Genomic DNA, 26185 nt, shown 5'->3' with positions numbered 1-26185 from the left:
ACAACTGTAAACCCCCTGGGTAAAAGTTCCTCACCTCCCTTCTGATCTTTGATGCCCTCTGCAATGATCTGCACTAAACCAACATCTCAAACTACATTGTTTTATTTGTTTATGTGAAAACTACTTTCCAAAGTAATTCCTTGGCAAAGAGTTTGTCTTTCAGTATAATGGGCATGATGGGCAGCCCTTCAATGTTTGCAGGAACACAGGATCATATACGGTTGCCCATCATGGGCAGAAGGGTTAATCTATTTCCCTGTCTTAAGCTGGTGGTAAAAATGTCCATCTCAGATACTGGGTTGTCTGTAGAAAGGAGTTGTAAGCTGATGGTGATTGAGGAACATGATGTTTTTCAGCTCATCAAAAGCAGCAGTCAGAAGCACCAGAAAACTTCATTGCTTTGTTCTGTTGGATGAGTTAACAATACTGTTTTGGTGGAATAATTTTAATTTAAAATGTGGTATATAATCTTTTAACTTCTGTCGTTTCTTTAATTCCCACCTCTTGACAGATTTATCTGCATCTCCGACACTACAGCAGGCCCAATGAGCAGCGATACATTCTCCGAATCCTTTTCATTGTTCCCATCTACTCCTTCGACTCCTGGCTTAGCCTGCTGTTAATCAGCAATGATCAGTACTACGTTTACTTTGACTCTGTGCGAGATTGTTACGAAGGTGAGCAAATATCATTATTCCAGGAATTTATGTTTTTTGTTTCTTAACTTGTAGAATCAGAACTACCTTTTGATCTTTGAAGAACAAGTTGCAATATCTCTTTTTCCTCCCCCACCCCCTTCAGTCTTCTGCTTGCTCTCACCCTTCACCCCCCCTCACTGTACCTCTCCCCCGTTGCACGTCCTGTCGTCCCCCAAATTCCACCAACCTCACCCCGCCCCCAACCCCCTCAAAAGATATTGCAAGGACTTCCAGTGATACTTAGTCAAAAATACTAGGATAGCTAGAGATTCCAAGGTGGTATTTTTCCATGAAGAGAATACTTTTTTCAGGATTTGTTGGCACAAGACAAACATCTGTGATATGTTGACAATTTGATGAGAATACAAAATTGTGTATGGTTTGTAAGATAAGATACCTTTATCAGCCACGTGTACATCGAAACACACAGTGAAATACATCTTTTTGCGTAGTGTTCTGGGGGCAGCCTGCAAGTGTTGCCACATTTCCGGCGCCAACATAGCATGCCCACAGCTTCCTAACCTGTACGTCTTTGGAATGTGGGAGGAAACCGGAGCACCCGGAGGAAACCCACACAGACACGGGAGAACGCACAAACTCCTTACAGACAGTGGCTGGATTTGAACCCGGGTCACTGGCGCTGTAAAGCATTACACTAACTGCTACACTACTGTGCCTGCTCACTGTGTACTGAGAACTTTTCACTTACCTGATTCATATTAGTTGAAATTAATGAAGTTCTCTGTTGACTTGTGTTAAGGAATCTTGCAGCACTGAGAGGCTATTCAGCTCATAGTTCCTGCACCATTCCTTTCAAGTGTCCAGTTAGTCCCACTCCATCTACTCTATCCCCATAGTGTGGCTGACTGCTTGCTTATCATGTAGTGGTATAATTCATTTCCGGAGATGGGGAGTACCTGGGTGTGGTTTCTTTGAAGCAGAGGTTTGTGGGATTTACCTGGTCAAGGATACTTGATCTGTTTTTTGCTTCTGAGGTTGTCCTTGGACTCTGCAACACAAATGCTTGGCGCAATGTGTACTATGTGCACAATGCTTGATTATAGGTGACCTAGGAGGCTTTTGTTTGTGAATTTTAATCAGTGTCAGAAGATGAATGCACTAAGATTGCATGATGAGGGAGCTGGAGAAGAAGAAGCAGGAAACAGTGCTGGAAAGAGTACAGGTGCAGAATACTAGCGATTTCATTGTGCAGAGCATGTCATCAATTTACAGTGAGAGCAACAAAAGGAAGAGAATGGGATGAGGCTGGTGGTCTGGACTAATCAGAAGAAGATGTGTCTGATGCTTAAAATCAATAGGAGGAATTAGAAAGACTAGGTTAAAAGTGGGTGGGACAAAGTTAATGGTCCAGTCCTTGGCCCGGGTGAGCTAAACCTAACTGTAATCTATATTTGACATTCCCATGTATCCCAGTTTCGACACTACTGACTGAGAGAGGGCACAGATAAATGAATCCTCCTTATTAGTGGCCTGATTTAAGGAGAGGGTAACCAGGCTGAATCCATTGAATGGTCATTCTCACCTTTAACTGTCCTATAATTTACAGGAAGAGAAAATAGTGTGTATTAGTCATAGAGTTGTGCAGCACAGCAATGGGCCCTTCAACCCACCACATGACAAAATTTTTGCCTATCTATACTAGTCCCATTTGCCCGAATTAGGTCTATATCCTTCCATGCCTTGCCTATTTAATGGTCTGTCTAATTGTCTCCTAAATGTGATGATTGTATCTCACTCTTTCACCTCCTCTGGCAATGAGTTCGAGATATCAAGCACTCTCTGTGTAAAACAAAACATTCCCATCAAATCCTCCTTTACAACCCCTTCCTCTCACCTCAAACCTATGTCCTCTTGTTTTTTATACCCCTACCATGTGAAAAAGATTCCGACTATCTACTCTATTCCTTTCATAAACTTGTATATCTCTATCAGGTTACTCCTCAGCCTCTTTTGCTCCAGGGAAGACAAGCCTATCCAATCTCTCCCCATAGCTAAAGTCCTCCAATCCAAGCATCATCATGGTAGATATTCTCTGCATTTCCTCCAGCACAACCACATCCTTCCTATAGTGTGGTGATTAGAACTGCACACAATACTCCAAATGTGGTTAAACCAATGCTTTGTAACGTTACAGTATAACGTCCAAATTCTTATATTCTATGTGCCAACCTATGAAGGCAAACATGCCATATGTCTTTTTCACCACCCTATCGACCTGTGATAGGGTGGTGAAGAATATCTATTCTTTAGTTATTCATGGGCTATGGGGTCATTGGCAAGGCCAGTTTTTAATAGCCGTGCCAGACTTTCCTTAACTCGCTTGGTCCTTGTTGTTCCACTGTGATGTTAGGTAGGGAGTTCCAAGGTAGGGATTTTGATCCAGAGATATTGGATATACAGTAAACTCTCACTTATCTGATATTCATGCATCTGGAATTCTCATGAAACTGGTAAAAATTTCTAGAGATATTAAGCAATCTTATAAAATGCTCAAACTGTGAACTTTATTTCAAGTGTTGTTGAAAATAAGCATGAAAAGACATTTTTAGTTTGTTTATGCATAAGGGCAGTGCAGTTGTATGCTGATTAGCAGCAACATCGTCTTTGAAGATGGGCCACCATGTGCTGTTGAGTAAGTCATTCATTTGATTTATTTTTGCTGCATTTTACATTAATACCATTTAACTATAAAATATAGAATTGCAGTGTGAAACATTGCTATTTAAAAAGGTAAGGAGATGACATGTAGTTCAGGAATTTATTGAAAGGTTTATGCATAGAATACTCGTGATAGAGTTGTACAGCACAGATATTGGCCCACCGTATCCATGCCAACCTTTTTGCCCTTCTACACTAATCCCATTTACCCATACAAGGTCCATATCCTTCTATATCTTGCCTATTTGTGTCTGTCTAAATGCCTCTTAAACATAGTAATTGTATCTGATTCCACCACCTCCTCAGGCAGTACCTTCCAAATATCAAACGCTTTCTGTATATTTTAAAAAAAGTTACCCTGCAGATCCGGTTCAAAACTCCCTCCTCTCACAAGGGCAGGCACGGTAGTTAGGGGCAGCACCAGCGACCCGGGTTCAAATCCAGCCACTGTCTGTAGGGAGTTTGTATATTCTCCCCGTGCCTGCAAGGGTTTCCTCCCACATTCCAAAAATGTACAGGTTAGGAAGTTGTGGGCATGCTACGTTGGCGCTGGAAGTGTGGCGACACTTGTGGGCTACCCCCAGCACACTCTACACAAAAGATGCATTTCATTATGTATTTCGATGTACATGTGACTAATAAAGATAACTTACTTTATCTTATCTTAAACATATGCCCTCTTGTTTTTGATACCTAACCATGGCAAAAGGATTTTGATTATTGACCTCTCCTTTACACTCTCTCCAGTGCTATCACATCCTTCTTGCAGTGTGGCGACCAGAACTGCACACACTACTCCAAGTGTGGCCTAACCAGTGCTTTGTAAAATTGCATGGAACATCCTGACTCTTATATTTTATGCCCAACCCATGAAGGTGAACATGCCTTATGCCGCCTTCACACCCTATCAACCCGTGCTGCCACTTTCAGGGAACTGTGGACTTGGACCCCTAGGTTTCTCTGTTCATTGACATTGCATAGTGCCCTACCATTTGTTGTATATGTCCTACCCCTATTTGACTTCCCAAAATGCATCACCTCACACTTCTCAGGATTAAATTCCATCTGTCAATGCTCCATTAAATTTTCCATCTGACTTGTATTCTGCTATAGCCTTGGACAACTTTCCTCAGTATCCACAACACCAACTAACTTATCATACCGCCGACATTCACATCCAAGTCGTTAATATACATCACAAACAACAAGGGTCCCAGCACCAATTCCTGCAGTACACCACTGGTCACAGTCTCAGAAAAACATCCTTCCACCACTACCTCTGCTTCCAATCACCAAGCCAATTTTGGATCCATTTAGCCGGCTTGCCTTAACCCTCTGGACCAGCCTACCATGCGGGACCTTGTCAAATGCTTTGCTAATTTCGATATAGACAATGTCTACCCACCCCTCCCTCCCACACCCCCACCCTATGGATACCAGATGTCTGAGAGTATACTGCATTTCCAAGTCATGGTATTGTTCTTGTATGCCTGCTCCTGTTCTAGGTGATAGAGGTCATGGGTTTGGGGGATCCTGTTGAAGAAGCCTTGGCAAGTTGCTGCAGTGCATTCTGTAGATGCCATACACTACAACCACAGTGTATTACTGGTGAAAAGAGGGTATGTTTAGGGAATGGCAAGGGTGCCAATCGAGTAGGCTGCTTTTTCTTGTTGAAGGATGTTGAAATTGAAAACATATCATCAAAGAATGTTTATATGCAACACATTCCTAAAAGGTGGACTTCTTGTTGGCCCTCCAATATTTCCACCAATAGTCTGTAAACTTTGCATCACATTACAAAATGAATGTACTTCAATGCACTGTGAAGTGTTTAGGATGTTCTGAAGTGTGAAAGACATTTTCTATCTTGTGCTTTTCCATGTTGTTTACCTCTTACACGCATGTAATATGGAATTAATGAAGCACATCCGGCTAAACTAATGCGGGACTAACTGAAAATGCAAAGTCTGTGGAAAGAGAACTATCAACCTGAAACATCGACCACCCCTTCATAAGAAATGGGAAAAATTAAATATAAATCTGGTTTTAAAATGAGAAATTGGGGATGGAAGGAGGGAACAAAAGTTGAGGCCTGTGAGAATGTGGAGACCAGGAGAGAAAAAACAACAAATACTGTGATATTTAAGGTGAAAGTGGGTGGTTCTGAGACAAATAGAAATGCAGGATATCAGGTTTAAGGAGGTGTAAACAGGAAGCAGAGTCATTACTTGAAATTACCAAAGGAAAATACTTCAAATGCTAGAAATCTGAAATAAAAATCCTGGAAAGGCTGATTTTCTGAAATTATTGAACCAAATGTCAAGTTAGGAACATTGTATCTGGAAGGATGATGTCTCATCTTTGGTTTCCATTCCCATCCTGGCACCCACAATGATGTCACACTGTCAACGCTACTTGAGGTCTCGCTTGTTGGGATCGGTGCAGCCATGGGAATAGGGCGAGGAGCATATGTGAGGTGAAGACTGGATCAGACTATTCCCAGTTTCCCCCTCTACAGTTATTCACCGACCCACTGAGCATTACATTTTCTATTTTTAGTTCAAAGTCCCAGCATCTGTGGAAATTTGCTTTTGTAACCCAAGGTAAGGCTCACTCACATGAAACGAAGGCCTGAAAATTGATCAGTACCCCAATGAAGCCCCTCTCTCCAATTTTTCAAGTCTTGTCTTGGCAGGCAGCTACACTTTGGATTTGATATTTTTACTTCCAGTGCTTTTCTGATAAATTAATCCAAACCCTGTTGCCCTTTAGAATGCTGCCAGGTCTTGACCTGAGTTATAGGGAGAGGTTGGGTAGGCTAGGACTTCATTCCTTGGAGTACAGGAGACTGAGGGGTGACCATATTGAGGTGTATAAAATCATGAGGGGCATAGATAAGTTGAATGCAGTTTTTTTTTCCCTAGGGAAGGGGAATTGAAAACTAAGGGCATGGGTTTAAGGTGAGAGGGGAAGATTTAAAAGGGACGAGGGGTAATTTCACACAGGGTGGTGGGCATGTGGAACAAGCTGCCAGAGAAAGTGGTAGAAGTGGGTAAATTACACCCACCTCCATGTGAGAAAGTCATTCCTGATAAGTGTTGTTATACCTTGCTTTCTACAGAGTTGTATTTACATATTCCAAGATTTACATTTTGCATCCAAATTACCTTTGGATGCAAGTAGTCCTTTAATGGTTTTAACCTTGATCAACACACAAAAATACAGGCAACGCCTCACTGGATTATGTCACTTTTGTTGCTGGTGTGCTTGTGTGATAGGCAGCATTTTTCCCTGCCCTTGGCATTTGCTAAATGGTAAGCAAAGAATGAATTTGCTGTGACTTAGTCAGGAACCACAGGCTCAGAGTGTTTAATTACTTCCATTCTTTCACTGGGCTGCTAGGCTGGAAGAGCTGGTTTGTTCTGGGTGTGACCTGTGCAAGTATAGAAAATGTGTATGCCACAATGATTAGGCTTTGATTTATTCTACATGCTGAGGATCAAGGATGACTTGCTTCCCCACAATTCTGTGCACCCTGCGGTAGCTGATGAATCCGTCTCAGGATCCATGGACTTCGCCATAGGTGGGCATGAGGTGCTTGATGGGGTGGGTGTTTTGGGCTCCTTTTCCCATTTTGCTGGACTTCTGGTACTCCTGTTGAAGAGGCTTGAGGTTCTCACTGCCTTTCCAAATGATGCTCCTCCATTTTGAACAATCATGAGCCGAGGATTCCCACATGTCAGTGAAGATGGTGCATGTTTCTTCAAGGAGGTCTTGAGAATGTTTTTGAAATGCTCCCTTTGCCCTGAAAATATCTTCCCATAGTGGAGCTCAGGGTAAAGGGCCCATTTTGGGAGTCTGATGTTGGCATGTGAGCTTCATTGCCTGTCCGTCGGAGTTGGCCAGGTGTAATTAGTACCTTAATGTTGGCCAGGGAGAGGGCACTAACGTTGGAAACACAAGAGACTGCAGATGCTGGAATCTGGAGCAATACGTACAAACACTGGAAGAACTCAGCAGGTCAGGCAGTATCTATGGAGGGAAATGGACAGTCGATTTTTCGGTTGGAGATCCTTCATCTGGACTGAGAGGGGAGATATCCAGTGTAAAAGGGTGGAGGGAAGGGGTGGAGCAATAGCTGGCAGGTGAAAGGTGGATCCAGGTGAGGTGGGTAATAGACAGATGAAGGAGGGGGGAGACTGGGAATGATGTCAGAAGCTGGGAGGTGTAAGGTGGAAGTGTCAAAGGGCTGAAGATGGTGGAATCTGATAAGAGAGGAGCATGGAATAAAGGGTAGGAGGTGGGGAGGGGAACCTCTGGAGTAGTGTGTGAGTGATGGGCAGATGGAGAGGGAGGGGAAAGAGAGAGGGCGATGGGGCCTGACCTGCTGAGTTCCCTCAGTGTTTGTGTGTTGGCATTAAAGAAATATGTAAGTATATACCCAGGTATTTCTGTTCCTGCATAACCTTCAGAAATGTACTCTTTGCATTAAATGGCCTGTCTTTGTACTTTAAGAAATGAATGCTTAACTGCATTAAATTTCATCTGCCAAGTGTCAGCCCGTTCCACCAACCTGCATGTGTCCTCTTGAAGCTCATCATAGTCCTCCTTATTTTCCTCTATGCCTTCATGTTTTGTCTTTATAATTGTCTCCTACACCCTCAATAGCAGGCCTTTTATATACATTGAAACAGAGTCCCAACATCAGAAACAATACTGATTACCATCCATCAATCTGAAGAACAGCCACTCACGACTGAGACAATTTCATATCCATGTTGCCACTCTCCCTTTGGTTTTGCTCACAAGCCCATTACGTGGCACTTCAAAGTTCGTTCAGAAGTCAGTATACAGCACATCAACCACATTACCATTGTAAACCTCCCTGTTATCTCATTTTAAAAAAAAAGCAAGTTCAAGTTTATTATCCCGTTCAAGTTCACCGTCACGTTCAAGTTCACACTTTTTTCAAGTTCAATTTCCCATCAGTTTAAGTTAAATGTTCTCTTTTTACAGATCCTTGCTAGCTACTGTAAATTAAACGTTTCAGGTCAGGACCCTTCTTCAGGACTGAAGATGGGAAAAGGGGAAGCCCAATATATAGGAGGGAAAAGCAGAGCAGTGATAGGTGGACAAAAGAGGGGAGGCAGGGTGGACACGAGGTGGTGATGGGTAGATGCAAGTAAGAGATAGTGATAGGCAGGTGCAGGGTAGGAGTGGAGAGCAGATCCACTGGGGGATGGGTTAAAGGTAACTTGCAGGAACCTGCTGAGTTCTTCCAGCATCATAGTGTTTTTCATGTAGATATTCTAGCATCTGCATTCCTTTGTTTCTCTACTGTAAATTAATCTCTATATTTCTAAGTGACTGCGAATTTTGTCTCAGGTTATTCTTTTGAAAGCTTTCTCTTGCAAAGGTTAAACTGGCTTTATACTAAATTTATGCTCCATTCAAATTCACTGTGTTACTACTCAATTTATACCTTGATCTTTTGGGCATAATCCTTCAATCCCATCCATGATCCAGCTGGTAGCACGTTGACCTCCAGGTCCAAAGTTTCCTACTCCAGAGATGATGATAGCAAGGTGTTGCTGCATTGTCAGAGGTGTCATCTTTCAGATGAGATGGTAAACCAGTGTCCCGTCTCCCACAAAATCTATTTCAAAGAACACCATACCCCAGCGTCCTGGGTAATTTTTATCTCTGAATCAGATTGTCTGGTCTTTATTTCATTATTGGATGTTGCTGTGCATGAATTGGTATCTGTGTTTCCTACATTCAAAGCACTTCATTATCTGTAAAGGACTTTAGCACATTCCAAAAAGGAGTGGAGAATGTTATATAATTGCAAAACTTTTCATGGTTCACCAGTTTCGAATGGAAGGGGCACCATTTTTTCCACAGCTATGGATCACACTGCTGTTGATCTCCAATGGGATGTTACAAATTAGTTTCCATGCAACAGGGTAGAGAGAGACCGCTAGATACTCTGTTATTAGGATAATGTCCTGAATCCCGCCTGCTCATTGACAACACACAGCATTGAAATTAATTGTAACATCTGAATTGGGCTTCGAAGTGAAATCGCTGGAACCCACACAATTTGGTTTGCTTTCATGTGATATCAGGTTTCTTCATCTTGGTTTTTTTCTGAATTATGAATGAATTCTTGTGTTATATTTTCCAACCTGTTAGAAGGCACACACTATGCATCATATTGCCCATGGTGGCAAATGGAGGAGCTGAGATACAGCCAGAATACTGTAAATGGATTGAGGTATGGCTGCCCTGTCATGTGCTTCCATGTGTAGGGTGTGCCATCTACAATCTACGCCTTGGTGGCAATTCATAGTTTTATTGACTCCCGAAATAAACCAATTTATCAGACAACAATATTCCCCAAGTGACTTGCCAATCATGAATTATTGGATTTATTTAATGTGACCAATCCTGGGGTGAAGCAATATATATTCTACATTTTAAAACAATCATTGTGCAAGACAGAGTTAATCCTTCCCTCCCTCCTTGAGGTAGAGATGTCTTAGAAGATGCTGTTTATAGACATTCAATAATTAGCAACAGAATGCATGTGCTTATAATGTACCATTTATTCAATGTAAAGCATTCTATACAAAGCAGCAATACATCTTGACAATGTTTTGTGTTTTCTTCCTCCCTTTCTCCCACTTGCCAACAAAGATTGTGTGGGTTTGTAAATTAATTGAAAAGCAGCTACATGATGTGTGTATCATGAGGCAAAGTGTTAAGTAGTGGACAGATGCAGTTCATAGCTCCCATGGTGACCCCATATTTCCGTTGTTTACTGCAGCAGTGTTCTTTTTGTAAGAGTATTTTAGACAGAGTTTAGCTGCTTATCAACAGTAGAGATTAGAATAAAAGACTCCCAGTAACAGCTGGAACAGATTACAGATTACTGAGCAGTGACCTGTTTGTTTACTATGTTGGGTAGTGAAGGGGAAAGCAATTGAATTTCCTTTTTTTTCTTGAATTTGTGTGGTATTGGCATCCTTAAAGGAAATTATTTCATTAGATAAAATCATACCTATCACAAAAAAAGGTAGTGTAGTTGTTGGCGGGTATTTATCTCAGCACTAGATCATTAGGACAATGTCCTAGATTTAGCTAATTTAAACTGCCTCATAAATGACTGTTCTTAAGTGGGGATGTTTGCTTGTGTTCTGGAGACTCAAAAAATTGCAGATGGTGGAATCTGGAGCAATAAACATGATGCTGGAAGAGCTCAACAGGCCTTGGTAGTGTCTAACCTGACGGTCTCAACGTTGATTTTTCTAACTTCCGGTAACCCCTCCTCTCTTTCCACCCCCTCCCCTTTGTTTTCCCTCATTCCTGTGGCCCCCTCACCCCTTCTCATTCCCCTCCCCTGCCCTCATGACCTGCCCATCCATTGCCCTCCTCCCCTTTATTCCACGGTCTACTGTCCTCTCCTACTGGATTCCTCCTCCTTCGGCCCTTTGCCTCTTCTAACTATCACCTCTCAGCTTCTTGCATCACATCCTTTCATTCCCCTTCCTCTCTCACTTGGACTCACCTACCACCTGCCAGCTTGTGTTCCTCCCCCTCCCCCAACCTTCTTATTCTGGCTCCTGCCCTCTTCTTTTCCAGTCCTGATGAAGGGTCTCGACCAGAAACGTCGACTATTTATTTCCCTCCATAGATGCTGGCTGACCTGCTGAGTTGCTCCAGCATTTTGTGTGTGTTGCAACAGGTCAAGCAGTTTGTTTTTATTTTAATGTTCTGTTTGGTGCAAAAACAGAAACGTTGCAAGAACACAGCCAGTCAAGCAGCAACTTCCAGTTCGAAGGAAGGTTCCCTGACCCAAAATGTTAAGTGGTTTCTCATTCTATAGATGCTGCTTGACTGGCTGAGTTCTTCCAGCATTTCTGTTTTTCTTTCAGATTCCAGCATCCGCAGTTTTATTTGTTTTCTGCTCTGTTCCGTTCCATTTACAAATTCTTAATGAAACAGTTCATACCCACATGTAGCAAGACCAGGACCAACATTCAGGCTTGGGCTTATAAGTGGCAAGTTACATTAATGCCACACAAGCACTATTCAAAGACCAGTTCCAGTGAGGGGTTGTCCACTCACATGTTAACATTACCATTGCCAAATCCTCATCATTAACACCCTAGGTGTCACCCTGATCAGATACTTACCAGACCAGCCCTGCGAAGGCTATGCTGGTAAACACATCAGAGGCTGGATATTTCATGGTTGAACTTGCCACCTGATTATCCCCAAAACATTTCCACAAGGAATATTAGGATTTCAATGGCATTCTCTCCACTTGTGTGGATGAGTGCCACTCCAACATACCTCAACAATATCCAGGCCAAAGCAACCTGAACCATTGTCATCTCATCCACTAACTCCACCATCACTAGCTGCAGTATAGAAACATGTCAATGATTCTTCAGCATTATCTCCAGAAGAACAAGGAGAGCATGTGCATGGGAATACCATTATGGAGAGGCTCCTGTCTTAATCTTACATGATCCTGACTTGGAAATGATTCTCATTCTTTCATTGTCACTGAATTTAAATCCTGAAACTCCCCAACACCACTGTATGGGTGTCTTTGTTGGAAAGGTGATGACGGCAGAAAAAGGCAACTCATCACCACCATCTTAGGGGCGGTTAGAATCGGCTATGAATGCTGACCTTGCTGGTCATGCCCATATCTTGAGAATGAATTTAAAATGTGAGCTGATTTTCACCCTTCCACTCACCTTGTTGCGTTTTTCATTCTTAAGTCACTAGGTGACATGGGGCCAACAGAGGTTCTTCACTGGGAGGAAAAGGTGATTTTATTCTTCACTAATGTATTCCTTTCCCAAACTCTCTAGTTGGGATTGGTCTACATTTAACAATAATAATAGCAAAGCTCCAATAAGTTTATTCTGGCACAGTTTAAGGGCAGTATTCAGGCTGTCCAGTTTTTGTCTGCCTCAGAATTTCCAATTGCAGTTATCTAATGTCAAAAAAATTTCACCATTGAGAGGTGATTGTTGTCCTGGGACTCTGTGCAAGTGATGTGATAACCAGTGACCATGTTATTGACTTATGCAAAGAATGTTAGAGGTTATGTATGAATAGAAAATCAAAGCATGTTACACATCTCACCAATTCCTGTATTTCCTTCCAATGCCTCTGTTCCCATAAGAATAAGATGAGATGGTTTGGACTATCTGTGGCAAAATTAGAACCATTTTTGAAAATGTAAGAGGGAGAATCTGTAAGATGACCTCCTTGAAGCAACCTGACTTCCCTGTTTTGCCTTGGAGCCACAGACAGATACAGCATGGAAACAGGCCCTTTGGCCCACTGAATCCATGCTGACCATTGACCTCCCATTTATACTAATCCTATATGTGTGCCTTATCCAATTAAATTCACCATCCCTGGATGATGCAGAAAATTACAACCAAGCCCTGATGTTCAGTACTGCAACTTCTCTGAGTTCCTGCTACACTGATATAGAAAGTAAAACCTAGTAAAGAATCAAAAATAAAAAAAACAAGTAATCATAGTCACATAGCGCAGACAGAGGATCTTTAGCCCTCTGAGTCCATGCCAACCATTTACTGTAATCCTACACTAATTCTATTTTATTCTCCCCACATTATCATTAACTGCCCCCCTCATATTACACCCTTGCGGCAATTTACAACAACCAATTACCCTACCAATCCTCACGTCTTTGGATGTGGAAGGAAACTGGATCAGACACAGAAAACCCAGGCTAATGCAGGGAAAGTGTGCAAGCTCCACACAGACAGCGCCAGAGGTCAGGATTGAACCCAGATTGCTGAACTGTGAGGTAGGAGCTTCGCTGTCTGTGCCACTGTGCTGCCCAATCTGGAAATGGAGATTTATTAACCAATACAGAATGCTTTTGGCCACTTCTTTGTTGATAACCCTTCATGTGATTATACAAAACAGTGTTTATTGAAACTCCCAAATTAAACTCTTCCTGCTTGTACTACAAATGTTTTGGTTTTGTTTAAGCACTCCAGGGAGATGAGGGAAGTATAATCAGATGCAGATCAAGGAGAATAATAAGCTTTACCTTCCTATCACTAGCATGCTTTATTTTCTCTTGAGAAAACTGGGTTTGAACATTTAATATAGATGATCCTTGTCAGCACACGAAATTGCTTTGTGATATTTCGTTTTTGATGTAATCAACTGCAGTACCATCGGAAGCTTTATGGAAAAATTGCTCCTCTTAACAATTTTGTTTGAAATTTGACCATTGTGTGGAAGGCAAATTTGTCAAAATTAATCAACATACTGCAGATGCTAAAAATCTGAAATAAAAACAGAAAACACTGGAAACATTCAGCATGTCAGGCAACGTCCATGGAATGGGAAACAGAATTAATGTTTTGGATCAAAGACCGCAGGAGATGCAACACCTGTCATCTTACCTCTTCCCTTCCCACCATCCAGAGATCCAAAGTGTCCTTTTCAGGTGAAGCAGCAATTCACTTATACTTTTTCCAGTCTAATGTACTTCACAAGATCACAAGACAAAGGAGCAGAAGTAGGCCATTTGGCCCATCGAGTCTGCTCCATGAGCTAAACTAATACTATTCCTATCTAGCCCCAATTTCCGGCCTTATTCCCCACATCCCTTGATACCTTGACGAAGTAGATACCTCTCAATCTCCTCCTTAAACGCCTCCAATGATTGGGCCTCCACAGCTGTACATGGCAAAGAATTCCGTAATTTCACTACCCTCTGGCTAAAGAAATTTCTCCTCATTCTGTTTTAAACCTGTATCCTCTAATTCTAAAATTGTGCCCTCCAGTCCTGGACTCACGCACCGGGGAAACCGCTTAACCACATCTACTCTGTCCAGTCCTTTCAACATTCTAAATGTTTCTATGAGGTCCCCTCTCATTCTTCTGTACTCCAATGAATACAGTCCAAGAGCCGGCAAACACTCATCATAAGTAAACCCTTTCATTCCCGGAATCAACCTCATAAATATTTTCTGATCCCTCTCCAACATCAGTACGTCCTTCCTAAGATACGGGGCCCAAAACTGTGCACAGTACTCCAAATGAGGCCTCACCAGTTCCCCATAGAGCCTCATCAACACTTCCTTACTTTTATACTTTACTTTATACCTCTCGAAATGAACTCTAACATAGCATTCGCTTTCTTTACCGCCGATCCGACCTGGTGGTTAACCTTTAGGGTATCCTGCACGAGTACCCCCAAGTCCCTTTGTACTTCTGTACTTTGAATTTTCTCCCTATCTAGATAATAATCTGCCTGTTTATTTCTTTTTCCAAAGTGTACAACGGCACATTTCTCAACATTGAATCTCATCTGCCATTTCTTTGCCCATTCTCCTAAACTATCTAAGTCTTTCTGCAACCCTCCTATTTCTTCAGTACTCCCTACTCCTCCACCTATCCTGGTGTCATCTGCAAACTTAGCCATAAAGCCATTTACTCCATAATCCAAATCATTAATGTACAAAGTAGAAAGAAGTGGCCCCAACACCGACCCCTGCGGAATACCATGAGTAGCCCGTAGCCAACCAGAACAGGATCCCTTTATTCCCACCCTTTGCTTTCTGCCTACCAGCCAATGCTCCACCCATTTCAATATCCTACCTGTAATTCCATGAGCTCTCATCTTATTTATCAGCCTCTTGTGCGGCACCTCGTCGAAGGCCTTTTGAAAGTCTAAATACACAACATCCACAACCTCTCCCTTATCCACCCTACCTGAGATTTCCTCAAAAAACTCCAATAGGTTGGTCAGGCAGGATCTTCCCTTCACAAAACCATGCTAGCTTAGGCCTATCTTGCCTTGCATCTCTAGGTATTCCATAACCTCATCCTTAAGGATCAATTCCAATAACTTTCCCACCACCAATGTCAGACTAATAGGTCTGTAATTTCCTTTATGCTGTCTCCCACCCTTCCTATACAGCAGAACTACATTTGCAACCTTCCAGTCCTCTGGAACCATGCCAGCGTCTATTGATTACTGGAAAATTATCACTAGTGCCTCCACAATCTCTGAAGCCACCTCCTTCAGAACCCGAGGTGCACTTCATCTGGTCCGGGAGACTTATCTGTCTTTAGTCCATTTAGCTTCCCTAGCACCGTCTCTCTAGTAATCTTAACTGAATTCAGTTCTATCCCCTGAGACCCCTAACTATCCGGTATATTGCTGATGTCCTCCATAGTGAAGACCGATGCAAAATACTCATTTAGTTCCTCTACCATCTCTTTGTTATCCATTATAATCTCTCCCGCACCATTTTCAATTGGTCCTATATCAACCCACGTCTCTCTTTTCCTCTTCATATATTTAACGAAACTCCTGGTATCTTTTTGAATGCTATCTGCCAACTTCCTTTCATAATTCATCTTTTCTTTCCTAATGACCTTCTTAGTTTCTTTCTGTAAGTTTTTAAAAGTTTCCCAGTCTTCTGTTTTCCCACTAATTTTTGCTACCTTGTATGCCCTCCCTTTTGCTTTTATTTTAGACTTCACCTCTCTCGTTATCCACATTTGTGCCATTTTTCCATTCATAACCTTTTTTCTTGGAATATATCTATCCTGCATTTTCCTTATTTCTTGTAGAAATTCCATCCATTTCTGCTCTGCCGTCCCTCCAACTAGCTTACTTTTCCAATCAATTTGGGCCAGTTACTCTCTCATGTCACTGTAATTTCCTTTGTTCCACTGAAATATTGAGACATCTGATATCAGCTTCTCCTTTTCAAATTTGAAACTGAACTCAATCATATTGTGATCGCTAGTTCCTAATAGTTCCTTTATCTTTAGTTCCTTAATCACCTCTGGTTTGTTACACAGCACCCATTCCAAAACAGCTGATCCCCTGGTGGGCTCATCAACAAGTTGCTCCAAAAAGCCATCCTGTAGACCTTCCACAAACTCGGTCTCCTGAGATCCACTGCCTTCCTGGCTTTCCCAGTTCACCTTCATGTTAAAATCCCCCATAATTATCTTGACATTGTCTCTCTGACACGCTTTTTCTATTTCTAGCTGTAACTTATAGTCCACATCCCGGCTGCTGTTAGGGGGCCTATATATACCTGCTACTATTGTCCTTTTACCCTTGCCATTTCTTAGCTCCACCCATAAGGATTCCACTTCTTCTGACCCTATGTCCCTTCTCTCTATTGATTTTATATCATTATTAACCGTCAGGGCCACACCACCCCCTCTGTCTACCTGCCTATCTTTCCTATACACTGTGTACCCCTGGACATTTAGTTCCCACTCACAGCCATGACTCGGTGATTGCCACAATGTCATATTTTTTAATCTGTAGCTGTGCCGCTAGGTCATCCACCTTATTTCTAATGCTACGTGCATTTAAATATAGTACATTTAGACCAGTATCTGCTGCCGATTTTGCTGTATTTCTATTGTTCAGCAAATTATCCTGTCTTTTCACCTGCCTGTCCTTCTTTCCATCTTCACTGCACATTGTCTTGGACTTGCTCCTATATACTTCTTCCTCTATCCTAACATTCTGGTTTCCTTCCCCCTGCTAAATTAGTTTAAACCCTCCCCAAAAGCTATATTAAACATTCCCGCCAGGATATTGGACCCCTTGGAGTTCAGGTGTAACCCATTCTTTGTGACTAGGTCATACCTCTCCCAAATAAGGTCCCAATGATCCAAGAATTTGATGCCCTTTCCCCTGCACCAGTCACTCAGCCATGCATTCATTTGGTGTTCACATGTAGTCTGTACTGCATTGAAGAAACCAAATACAGGCTAATTGACTTTGTGGAGTACCTGAATTCAGTTTACAGGGATGACCTTGAGCCTCCTTGTTGCCTGCCACTTTAATTCCCCACCCTACTCCGACTCTGACCTATCAGTCTGTGCCTTCCCACTGTTATAATGAGTCCCAAAATAAGCTCAAGGAACAGCACCTTGTCTTCCATCTGGTTATGTTACAGCTTCTCAGTCTCAATATTGAATTCTACAACTTTAGGTAACTCATTTTCTATGTTTGTCTCAAATCCAGTCAGTTCATCTGTGATATTGTTTCAGTTTTTCTCTCTCAGCACAGCCTGACTTGCTGAGCATGTCCCACAGCTTTGCAATTCACAACTTTCATGCTCCTATGTGTTTTCACTCTCTAATTGCTCATATTTCATAGCCAATACATTGCTTTGTTCAGATTCTCTCCCTCCAACTTTCCCCCATTAACCCATCGATCAGTTAATCTCATTTACAGATCCCCACATCAACCCTGCCCTCACTTGATCAGAGATATTCCCTTTATCCTATCCATCCATCCACACCCTCTCTACAACATAAAACTAACTTGTTTCTTCTCTTTCCCAGTTCTGATAAAGGGGTCTCTGACCTGAAACATTATTTTTGTTTCTCTTTCCACAAATGCTGCCTGACCTGAGTGTTTCCAGCATTTTCTGTTTTTGTTTTATTATCTTTGAGAAAGTGCGCTAGAAGTGTGAATGCACTTTTATTTTTTTCCTGAAACTAAACCAAAGCTCGAGCTGTTGAGGGTGGTGGACCTGTGGAGTTCACTACTACTGAAGGCAGTGGAGGTCATGTCACTCAATGTATTTAAGAAGGAGATGGGTTTCGAGACACAAGTCATCAAGGCTATGGGGAGAAAGCCGGATTATGGTTTTGAGATAGAGGAATAGTCACAGTCGTACTGAAAGATGAAGCAAGCTCTGGCTATTGTACTATATTTCTAACCAGAAAAAGACCAATTTTCCTGTTCAGTTTCTGTTAGCGAGCTAACCTTTTGACCTCACAAAAATATTACCTTAAATGTTACCTTAAGTATTACCTTTGATGCTTCATTTTATCAAACACCTCCTGTAAATCTATTGTGAATCCATCTCTTCCCCTTTATACGAAATGCACGTTACTTCTTCAAGGAGCTCCAGTAATCTGTCAGACAAGATTTCCCTTTCACAAAACTCTGTTGACTTTGCCTGATTACCTTGGATTTTTCTGAGTGCTGTAACTTTTTTTAATAATAGCTTCCCTGTTTTTCTTTTGACAGGTGTTAAGCAACTGGCCTGTAGTTTCCTGCCTTCTCTCTCCCTCTCTTTTTGAACATGCACATGGCCCAATCCATTATGATGTTGAGGCCAGAGTGAAAACTATCTAATTCAACAGAAATTGTACCAAGCTGCCAATTTCACCAGGGCCCTCTGGATTTGATATCCAAAGCACAGTTTCAGCTGGGGTTGAGTATGATTTGGGGCTAGGTAGACGAAACAACAACTTGTTGCAATTTGCTTATTATCATAGCCTCATGCCTCTTCAGAGAAGCACTGTCATCAAATCACAATGGGAGACAACAGAACAGATGACCAAAAGCTTGCTCAAGGAGGTAGGTTTTAAGGAAGGGAGAGAGAGGTGAAGAGGTTGAGAAGAGGGATTTAAATTCTTATAGTCCAAGCAGCAGAGGCGGAGTGATGAAGATCAGAAGGGTACAAACATATTACATGATGGACAGTTGTGCTTAAAGCTGGCCTGGTTGCTTGAATTTTATTTTGAAATATTCAGTTCCCTGGTGCCTTTGAACTATAGAGACTGCCTTGTTATAGGGGTGGTGGACAGTTGATGTAACGTAAATCCACTTAATACTCATACACGTACCGTTCCTGAGAACTGTTTGTAAACTGAATAGTTCGTAAGTTGGAAATGAACAAAAACAGTGTGTGGGAGAGGATTGCAGAAACAGTTGTGATGGAAGAGTGTGCAGGCACGGGAAGAGCGGTTGCCAGTCGGTCTCACTAACTCAGCGAGTGAGTCTGCTCAGCGCCTCCAGCTCTGCTCAGCTCAACCCAGCCCCTGACCGTTGCTCAAGTGCCCCATTCCCATTTGGCAGAAAATGTGTGCTGCCCTGCAGCAGCCAGCAAATGAATAAGCAGGTGTGGTTAAGTGAGACAATTGTCAAGCACTTGCACTGATTTATGTGGTCTTTCCCGCAGCCTTTGTGATTTACAACTTCCTCAGCCTGTGCTACGAGTACCTGGGAGGAGAGAGCGCGATTATGTCAGAAATCAGAGGGAAACCCATTAAGTGAGTTGTTTGTGTCTTTTATGTACTTCCACCTCTACATTGTGCATTAGAACTGCAGACTGCACAGGTTCATGTTTAAGTTATAGCTGAGTGCATTTATATCTGATCTGAAATGATCATGCATTTTACACAGAACAAAATGATCAAAGCAAAATTGCATTTAGTTTTCAATAACCATTTTTCTGAAACAGTTGAGCCAGGACGTCAGGGAGGAGTTCACCGGGTAATTTTTTACAAGGTTTACTGCTCTGCTGCCAGTGAAATCCACCCAGCTGGGCAGTGAGATGGAAACTACATCTGAAGATGGGTATTGCGGGACGACTGAAGGCAAATGCACAGAATTAATACACATTTTTTTAAGAGTCACATATTCATACAGCACAGAAACAGGCCCTCTGGCCCACTGAGTCTGTGCCAGCCTTCAACCACCCATCTACACTAATCCTACCTTAATCCCATATTTTATTCTCCCCACATTCCCATCAACTCCCCCAGATTTTAACCTCCACATACATATTAAGAGCAATTTGCAGTAGTCAATTAACCTACCAGTCTGTATGTCTTTGGGATGTGGGAGGAAACGAGCGCCCAGAGGAAACTCTCAGGATCACAGGGAGAACATCCAAGCTACACACAGACAGCACTACTAACTATGCTACCCAAAGCTATTTGGTTAAGTATTATTTTAGGGATTAGATTCTGACTTTGTCAGTGATATCCACATACAATACACAAGTAAAATAAAATCATTCAAATAGTGAGTGATTATTACAAGGGGATTCTGCTGTAGAACCACTTGGTTGTTTGGCATAGACGGAAACTTGTGAATCAGGAGCCACTCAGCTCCTCTCTTGTTTAATAAAATCATGGCTGATTTGATTATATATGTCTACATGTGGCAACCTTCCACCCCTTTGCTATCAGGAATCTATATACCTTTGCCTTAAAAATACTCCAAGTCTTCTTCCACCACCCTCGGGAACAGTGACAAAGATTCACAACCCTTTGAGAGAGAAAATTTTGCTCCATCACTGTCAAATGGGTGAACTCTTATTAAGCAATGACCCATTTCCATGTAATGTCTTTCTTCAATCCCAGGTACTTGTACTTTGATATGGTGAAATTAGTGTTAGTTCCACATAAAACAGTTTATTATAATCCTAATAAATTATAGATTTATGAGGAGAGTAAGTTCTAATCACTGACCTGTGGCATTAACTGTTTCTCCCTCTCATTTGTTGCTGACTGCTGTGCATTACTAGTTTTTTAAGTTATTATTATGGATTTAAGATATTTGTGGATGTGGTACTGTCTGTATTTATTTATTTGATTTCTGTTTCATTATTAGGACTAGTTGTTTGTATGGAACGTGCTGCCTGGTGGGTATGACCTACTCCATTGGATTTTTGCGGTTTTGTAAACAGGTGAGTTTACGAGAAGTCACTGGGGTTTAACCCATTGGAAACCCTAGAGTTTTACGTCCTTGCTGCAGAGTCTGCAACCCAACCCAAGTCTGATGGAACCTGATTATAAGGTCGGATCCAGGGTTAGTATGGATGTTTATCCTGATTAAATATACGGGTTTCAGTCAGGATGAATCAGAAAGTGTGTGTGTGTGTGAGAATGAGCACCTCAGAAACTCATAGAATCCCTTGTAAATGACAGAAGGAGCTCACTACCTCCCAAACTGCCTATTACCCCATCAGCAACCTCTGGTCACAGTTGTAGTTCCCATGTTGACCTCGTGAGCCACCTCAGCACCCACAGAACCCATGTGGAAGCAAGTCATCCTTGATCCCACAGGACTGCCCAAGAAGAAAATTGTTTCACTCATGTCATCAGTGTGGATAATGAAAAATAAGGTCCCAGATCTAATGCAACAATTCTCAAGGCAACATGTTCTTTGAATGTGCTTGTTCTTTTCTCCAATTATTGTTTCTTTCATTCTGGGGTAAAAGCTTGGCTTCACCATGCTGGTAATGCCCATCATGCCTTTCACTGTACAGAGCCACTTCTGTTTGGCAATATCTTTGTAACCACTTCTAGTCGGCAGTGCAGACTTAGAAAGCTGACTTCAGTTCTTAGATGACTTAACCACCTGAATTCCTGCATATGTGACTAAACCATACAGGCCAGACCCGGGTGATGATGGGGTGCTACAATTCACTAATGACGAGAAAAGCCAACCAGCCCACACTGTACTGGGTACAGTGGGTGGGTAACTGAGGTTCTTGGAGCTACTTATTACACAGGTCTGCTCTCTCTCAACCAGGCCACTCTACAGTTCTGTGTGATCAAACCCCTGATGGCTGCCATCACCATTATCCTACAAGTCTATGGCAAATATCACGATGGAGACTTTGAGTAAGTTGGCACTGTTTGTTTTCACTTCTAAGCTTAAGGTGTGGCCTTTATCATTATAGACCGTTGTACTGTTTTGTTGGAACTTTAAATGGGCTTCCTTGGTGCACAGTACAAGGAGTGGGCTTGGATATTTTGTTGTGGTCTCATGGAGTAAAGCGATTTTTCCCTAGGTACCAAATGGCCTGGTTCTCCATTATAAAGGTTTTGCTAGGAGCCATGGAGAAGTGGTCCTCTGCTCCACTGAGAGAGATCCTTAAGGGACTGTTACTGAGCATCCCTTTTTTTACTGGATGGATTGGGAAGAGTACCATCTTGAGGCTGCATAAAAGTCCCTGCCTTATTTACGTGCACTGTAGACTTTGGAGTCTTGTACACCTGGGCAAGTGGAAGAACAAATACTTCTCTGCCCAGTAATAAGCAAAATACTGGTGATGCTCAGCAGGTCAGTCAGCATTTGTGGAGATAGAAAAAGTCAGTGACCTTTAATAAGAATTTTGAAAAGTTAGAAAAGCATATTTTAAGTTGTAGGGAAGGGAGAGCAGTGGAGATCAAAAGAAAATGGAGAATAGTGATAGGTGTTGACTGAGGGAGGATGACGAGGGCTTGTAGTGGCAGCCACTCTATCCAGAAATAGAGGGAGAAATGAGGGTAGGGAAAGCAAATAAGAAAACGTGCTGGAACTGTGGGATGCCGGGCACTACGGTTGCCAGAAATCTGAATAAAAGGAGAATGCTGTAGAGAAAGGAAAGCTGAATTACATCATATCTGGGCAGGGACTGAAAACCAAAACAAAAATGCAGGTGCTGTAAGTCTGAAACAAAAACTGAAAATGCTGCAAACACTCAATAGGCCAGGCAGCATCCATGGAGATCGATGATCCACCCCTCCCCACCCACCGCCAAAAGTCATTGATCCAAAATGTCGACCCTACCCATAGACACCACATGATCCATTGAGTACCCCAGTATTCCCTCCTCTTAACCAGAATTGGCCAGTTCCAACACAAACTGGAAAGGCTGGGTATCTGAAATTGTTGAGTTCATTGTTGAATCCTGAGGACTGTAGGATGCCTAAACAGAAGATATGTTGTTCTTCAAGCTTACATTGGGCTTTGATGAAACAGTGTAAGAGAGGCCAAAGGCAGAGGGCAGTGAGAGTGGGGTAGAGCATTAACATGCCAGACAACAGAAAGCTCAGGGTCACCCAAATTGCATTTAGTTTCTTCACTGTAGTGAAGAGCGCATTGTGATCACCAAATGTGAACACTAAATTGGAAGGATGATCATCCTCCATAATTTCTGCCATCACAGACAATCTCATCCCACACTGCCACCCCTTCGTATTCCAAATTGTTTCCCTCCACTACCCCCTTCTTCCCTCTTCCATCTCCACAAACACCCCTACTCAGACCATCTTCCCACACATCCACAGGAGATGCAATATCTACCCTTGTACCTCTTTCCCTCCCTTTGATCAAGATATCCAACTACTCCTTTCAGTGAAGCAGTGACTATTTCCTTCACTTTGTGGTACTGCCTTTGATGTTGACAATGTGATCCCCTCTACCTTGTGATGGCCTCAAGACGCAACATCTCATTTTCTGTCTAGGCAGCTACATGCCCTGGGGCTTGACAATCAATTTGGGAATTTCAGATAATCAACCTTTCCAGTTTACGTCAGACTGGTCAGTTCTGGTCCAAGAGGAGAGGCTGCTTGGCAGATTGGGTGGCTTCTACTGGGGGAAAGGATGCAGGGTTGGCATTTTGGGTTGATAACCTCTCAAGGTTGTAGGGTTATCACCCTGGAACATTAGCTCTGCTTTCCTCTCCTTATATGCTGCCTGACCTGCTGAGTGTTTCAGCATCTTGATTTAGACTTCCTGCATCTGCAGCTTTATTTTTAATTTCTGACCATTTGTGATGTAGCACAGTGTTCCTCTCTCCACAGATGCTGCCCAACCTTCTGGGCTTTTCCAGCATTCACCTTGATTTCAGGCTTTCAGCAGCTCCTGTTTTCTGCGCCTCACAGTTCCACTAGTTTTTTTTTGTTTCTCTTTTTTTTCCCCTCTATTTAGCCCTCTTCCAGATAGATTAGCTGCCATTAGCATAACACCTTCACCCTCTCTCATTCAATACCAATTTGTGTTATCCATTTTTTCTTGGTCTTCATTGTATCAGACATTCTCTTTGCTCTCTTCACCTCTATCTTCTCTGCAACATAAAATATGCCTGTTTTCTAAATTTTCCAGTGCTGATGCAAGGTCATTGACATGAAACACTCTCCACAAATGCTGCCTGACCTGCTGAGTATTTCCAACATTTTCTGTTTTTACTTCCAATTTATGGCATCTGCTGTTTTTAGTTTGTCAATTACTTCTCTGTCAATTGGGAAGGATTTTCTTTGCAGGGAAGATAACAGATTCAAAAACATAAAAGGAAAAATGAGTGAGGACCAAAGTGGCTTCTTTACTGACAGACATTGAATTTTTGATAGGAAAATGGAGTTGACACAGGAATTAAGCAAACATTTTGAGTTAGAACTCATGAATTAAGATGCAAAAACACCTCTCTGAAACATTGGGGAATTGGATCCGAAGTTGGTGAAGAAGTAAAACAAATTAATGTTAGTGGAAAAAAATAATGCGCAGAAAGTTAATGAGCCTTAAAGCTGATAAATCTCAAGGACCTGATTATCTACAACCCAAGTTTTGAAAGATGTGGTGGAATCAGATAAAATCACTATGTTTAAGAGACATTTAAGACAGGCACTTGAATAGGTAAGGCATAGAAGGATAAAGACCTAATGTAGCCAGATAAGATTTGTGTAGGTGGGCATGAAGGTCAGCATGGATGTGGTGGGCCAAAGGGCCTATTTCTGTGCTCTGTGATTCTGAGATGCCCATGGAGATAGCAGCTGTTCTGGTTGTCATCTCCCGAAATTCCATGTACACTGGAATAGTTCTTGTAAATTGGAGAATACAACTGTGACCTCACTTTTTAAGAGGTGGAGAGAGAAAACAGGGATCTACTGAACTGTTAGCTTGACTTTGGTAGTTGGAAAAAAATAGGATCTATTGTAGAGGATGCAATATTAAAACACATTGAAAATAACAATATGAGTGAGCAGTGTCAATATAGATTTATGGAAGAGAAATCATATTTGACTAATTTATTGGCATTCTTTTGAACATAAATCTAGTAGAGTAGATGAAGGGAACCGGTGTATTTGGATTTTCACAAGACTTTCCATTTATATCCAACTCGGGAGGTTGCTGTACACGGTTAGAGCATGACAATATGAGGGAAATATAATAAGCAAAAAAACAAACTGCTGGAGGAACTCAGCAGTTCAGGCAGCATCTGTGGAGGCAGAGGGATAGTCGACATTTTGGGTTGAGACCCTATATATAACGTGGATTGAGAGTTAGTTAACGTGAGAGTAAACGTGTCCTTCGCAGGTTGGCCGGCTGTGACTAGTGAAGTAGCCCAGGCATTGGTGATTAAGCACTGACTGATGATTTCAAAGTTTTCTGGTGACTTGGGAATGTGAGTTATGATGTGGATATAAAATGGCTTGAAGTGGACATGGACAAACTGAGTGAGATGCAACAGTGTGGAGGATGGAGTGTAATGTGGAAAAGTGTGAAGTTATCCACTTTGGAAAAGGCAGAAGTACTGGTTATTGTAGATGGGGAGAAATTGGGAAATGTTGATGCTCAATGACATCTGGGCATTCTTGTACCCCAGCCACTGTCAGCTATTGTGCAGATGGTATTAAGAGTAAGGATGTCCCACTATGATTAAATAGGGCTTTGGTAGGACCGCACCTGGGGTATTGTGTTCTCATGTGACACACCACCATCTAGGTCTGCAGGCATTTAGTTCAGGGTGATGATAGCCAAGGAAACCAAAGGGTAGTCTGCCCAGTCTTCTTCACAACAGCTAGTTTGTGACCAGGGAGAGGAGTTGAAGATCAGAACATAGAACAAACAAACAATGGACCAGACCTATTGATGCCCAGTGGTCTGTCAGAACTCATCAGTAGCATACTGTTTGGAGTCTTCTAGTGTGCCCCTGTGCTCAACTGTCCACAGAAAAACCAGCCCCCAGTCAGCGAGTGAGGCTGTTCAGACTGTGTGAGAATGGCTTTGATAGCTGAGGAAGCCACTCAATGACAGTAAAGCAGAAACGTCCACTTTTCAGTGGCTAAATCCTGGGTCTCCATGTCTTGAGCCCACTCCTCTGTTTCCCATGTCCTGCTGAGACCAAGCCCACTCCTCTGTTTTGAGGGGCCCACTCAGCCGCCTCCTCTGTTCCCTGGGT

The 26185-nt window shown here is 42.3% G+C and overlaps 1 protein-coding gene across 2 annotated transcripts in view; it reads left to right on the top strand.

Moving 5' to 3' along the window:
• Positions 1–26185, top strand: part of tmem184a (transmembrane protein 184a) — a 67313-nt gene that overhangs the window by 31980 nt on the left and 9148 nt on the right. For both annotated transcript variants that reach the window (XM_052021393.1, XM_052021394.1), the window contains exons 3-6: positions 512–677; positions 19409–19499; positions 20848–20923; positions 21772–21863. In XM_052021393.1, coding sequence (XP_051877353.1) covers positions 512–677; positions 19409–19499; positions 20848–20923; positions 21772–21863 — 425 coding nt within the window. The remainder of the gene's footprint in view (positions 1–511; positions 678–19408; positions 19500–20847; positions 20924–21771; positions 21864–26185) is intronic.

This window comes from Pristis pectinata, chromosome 8 (assembly GCF_009764475.1).
Source record: "Pristis pectinata isolate sPriPec2 chromosome 8, sPriPec2.1.pri, whole genome shotgun sequence".
Taxonomy (NCBI): Eukaryota; Metazoa; Chordata; class Chondrichthyes; order Rhinopristiformes; family Pristidae; genus Pristis; species Pristis pectinata.
Note: the sequence above shows the minus strand (reverse complement) of the source record. Positions and strands in the feature narration are given on the sequence as shown.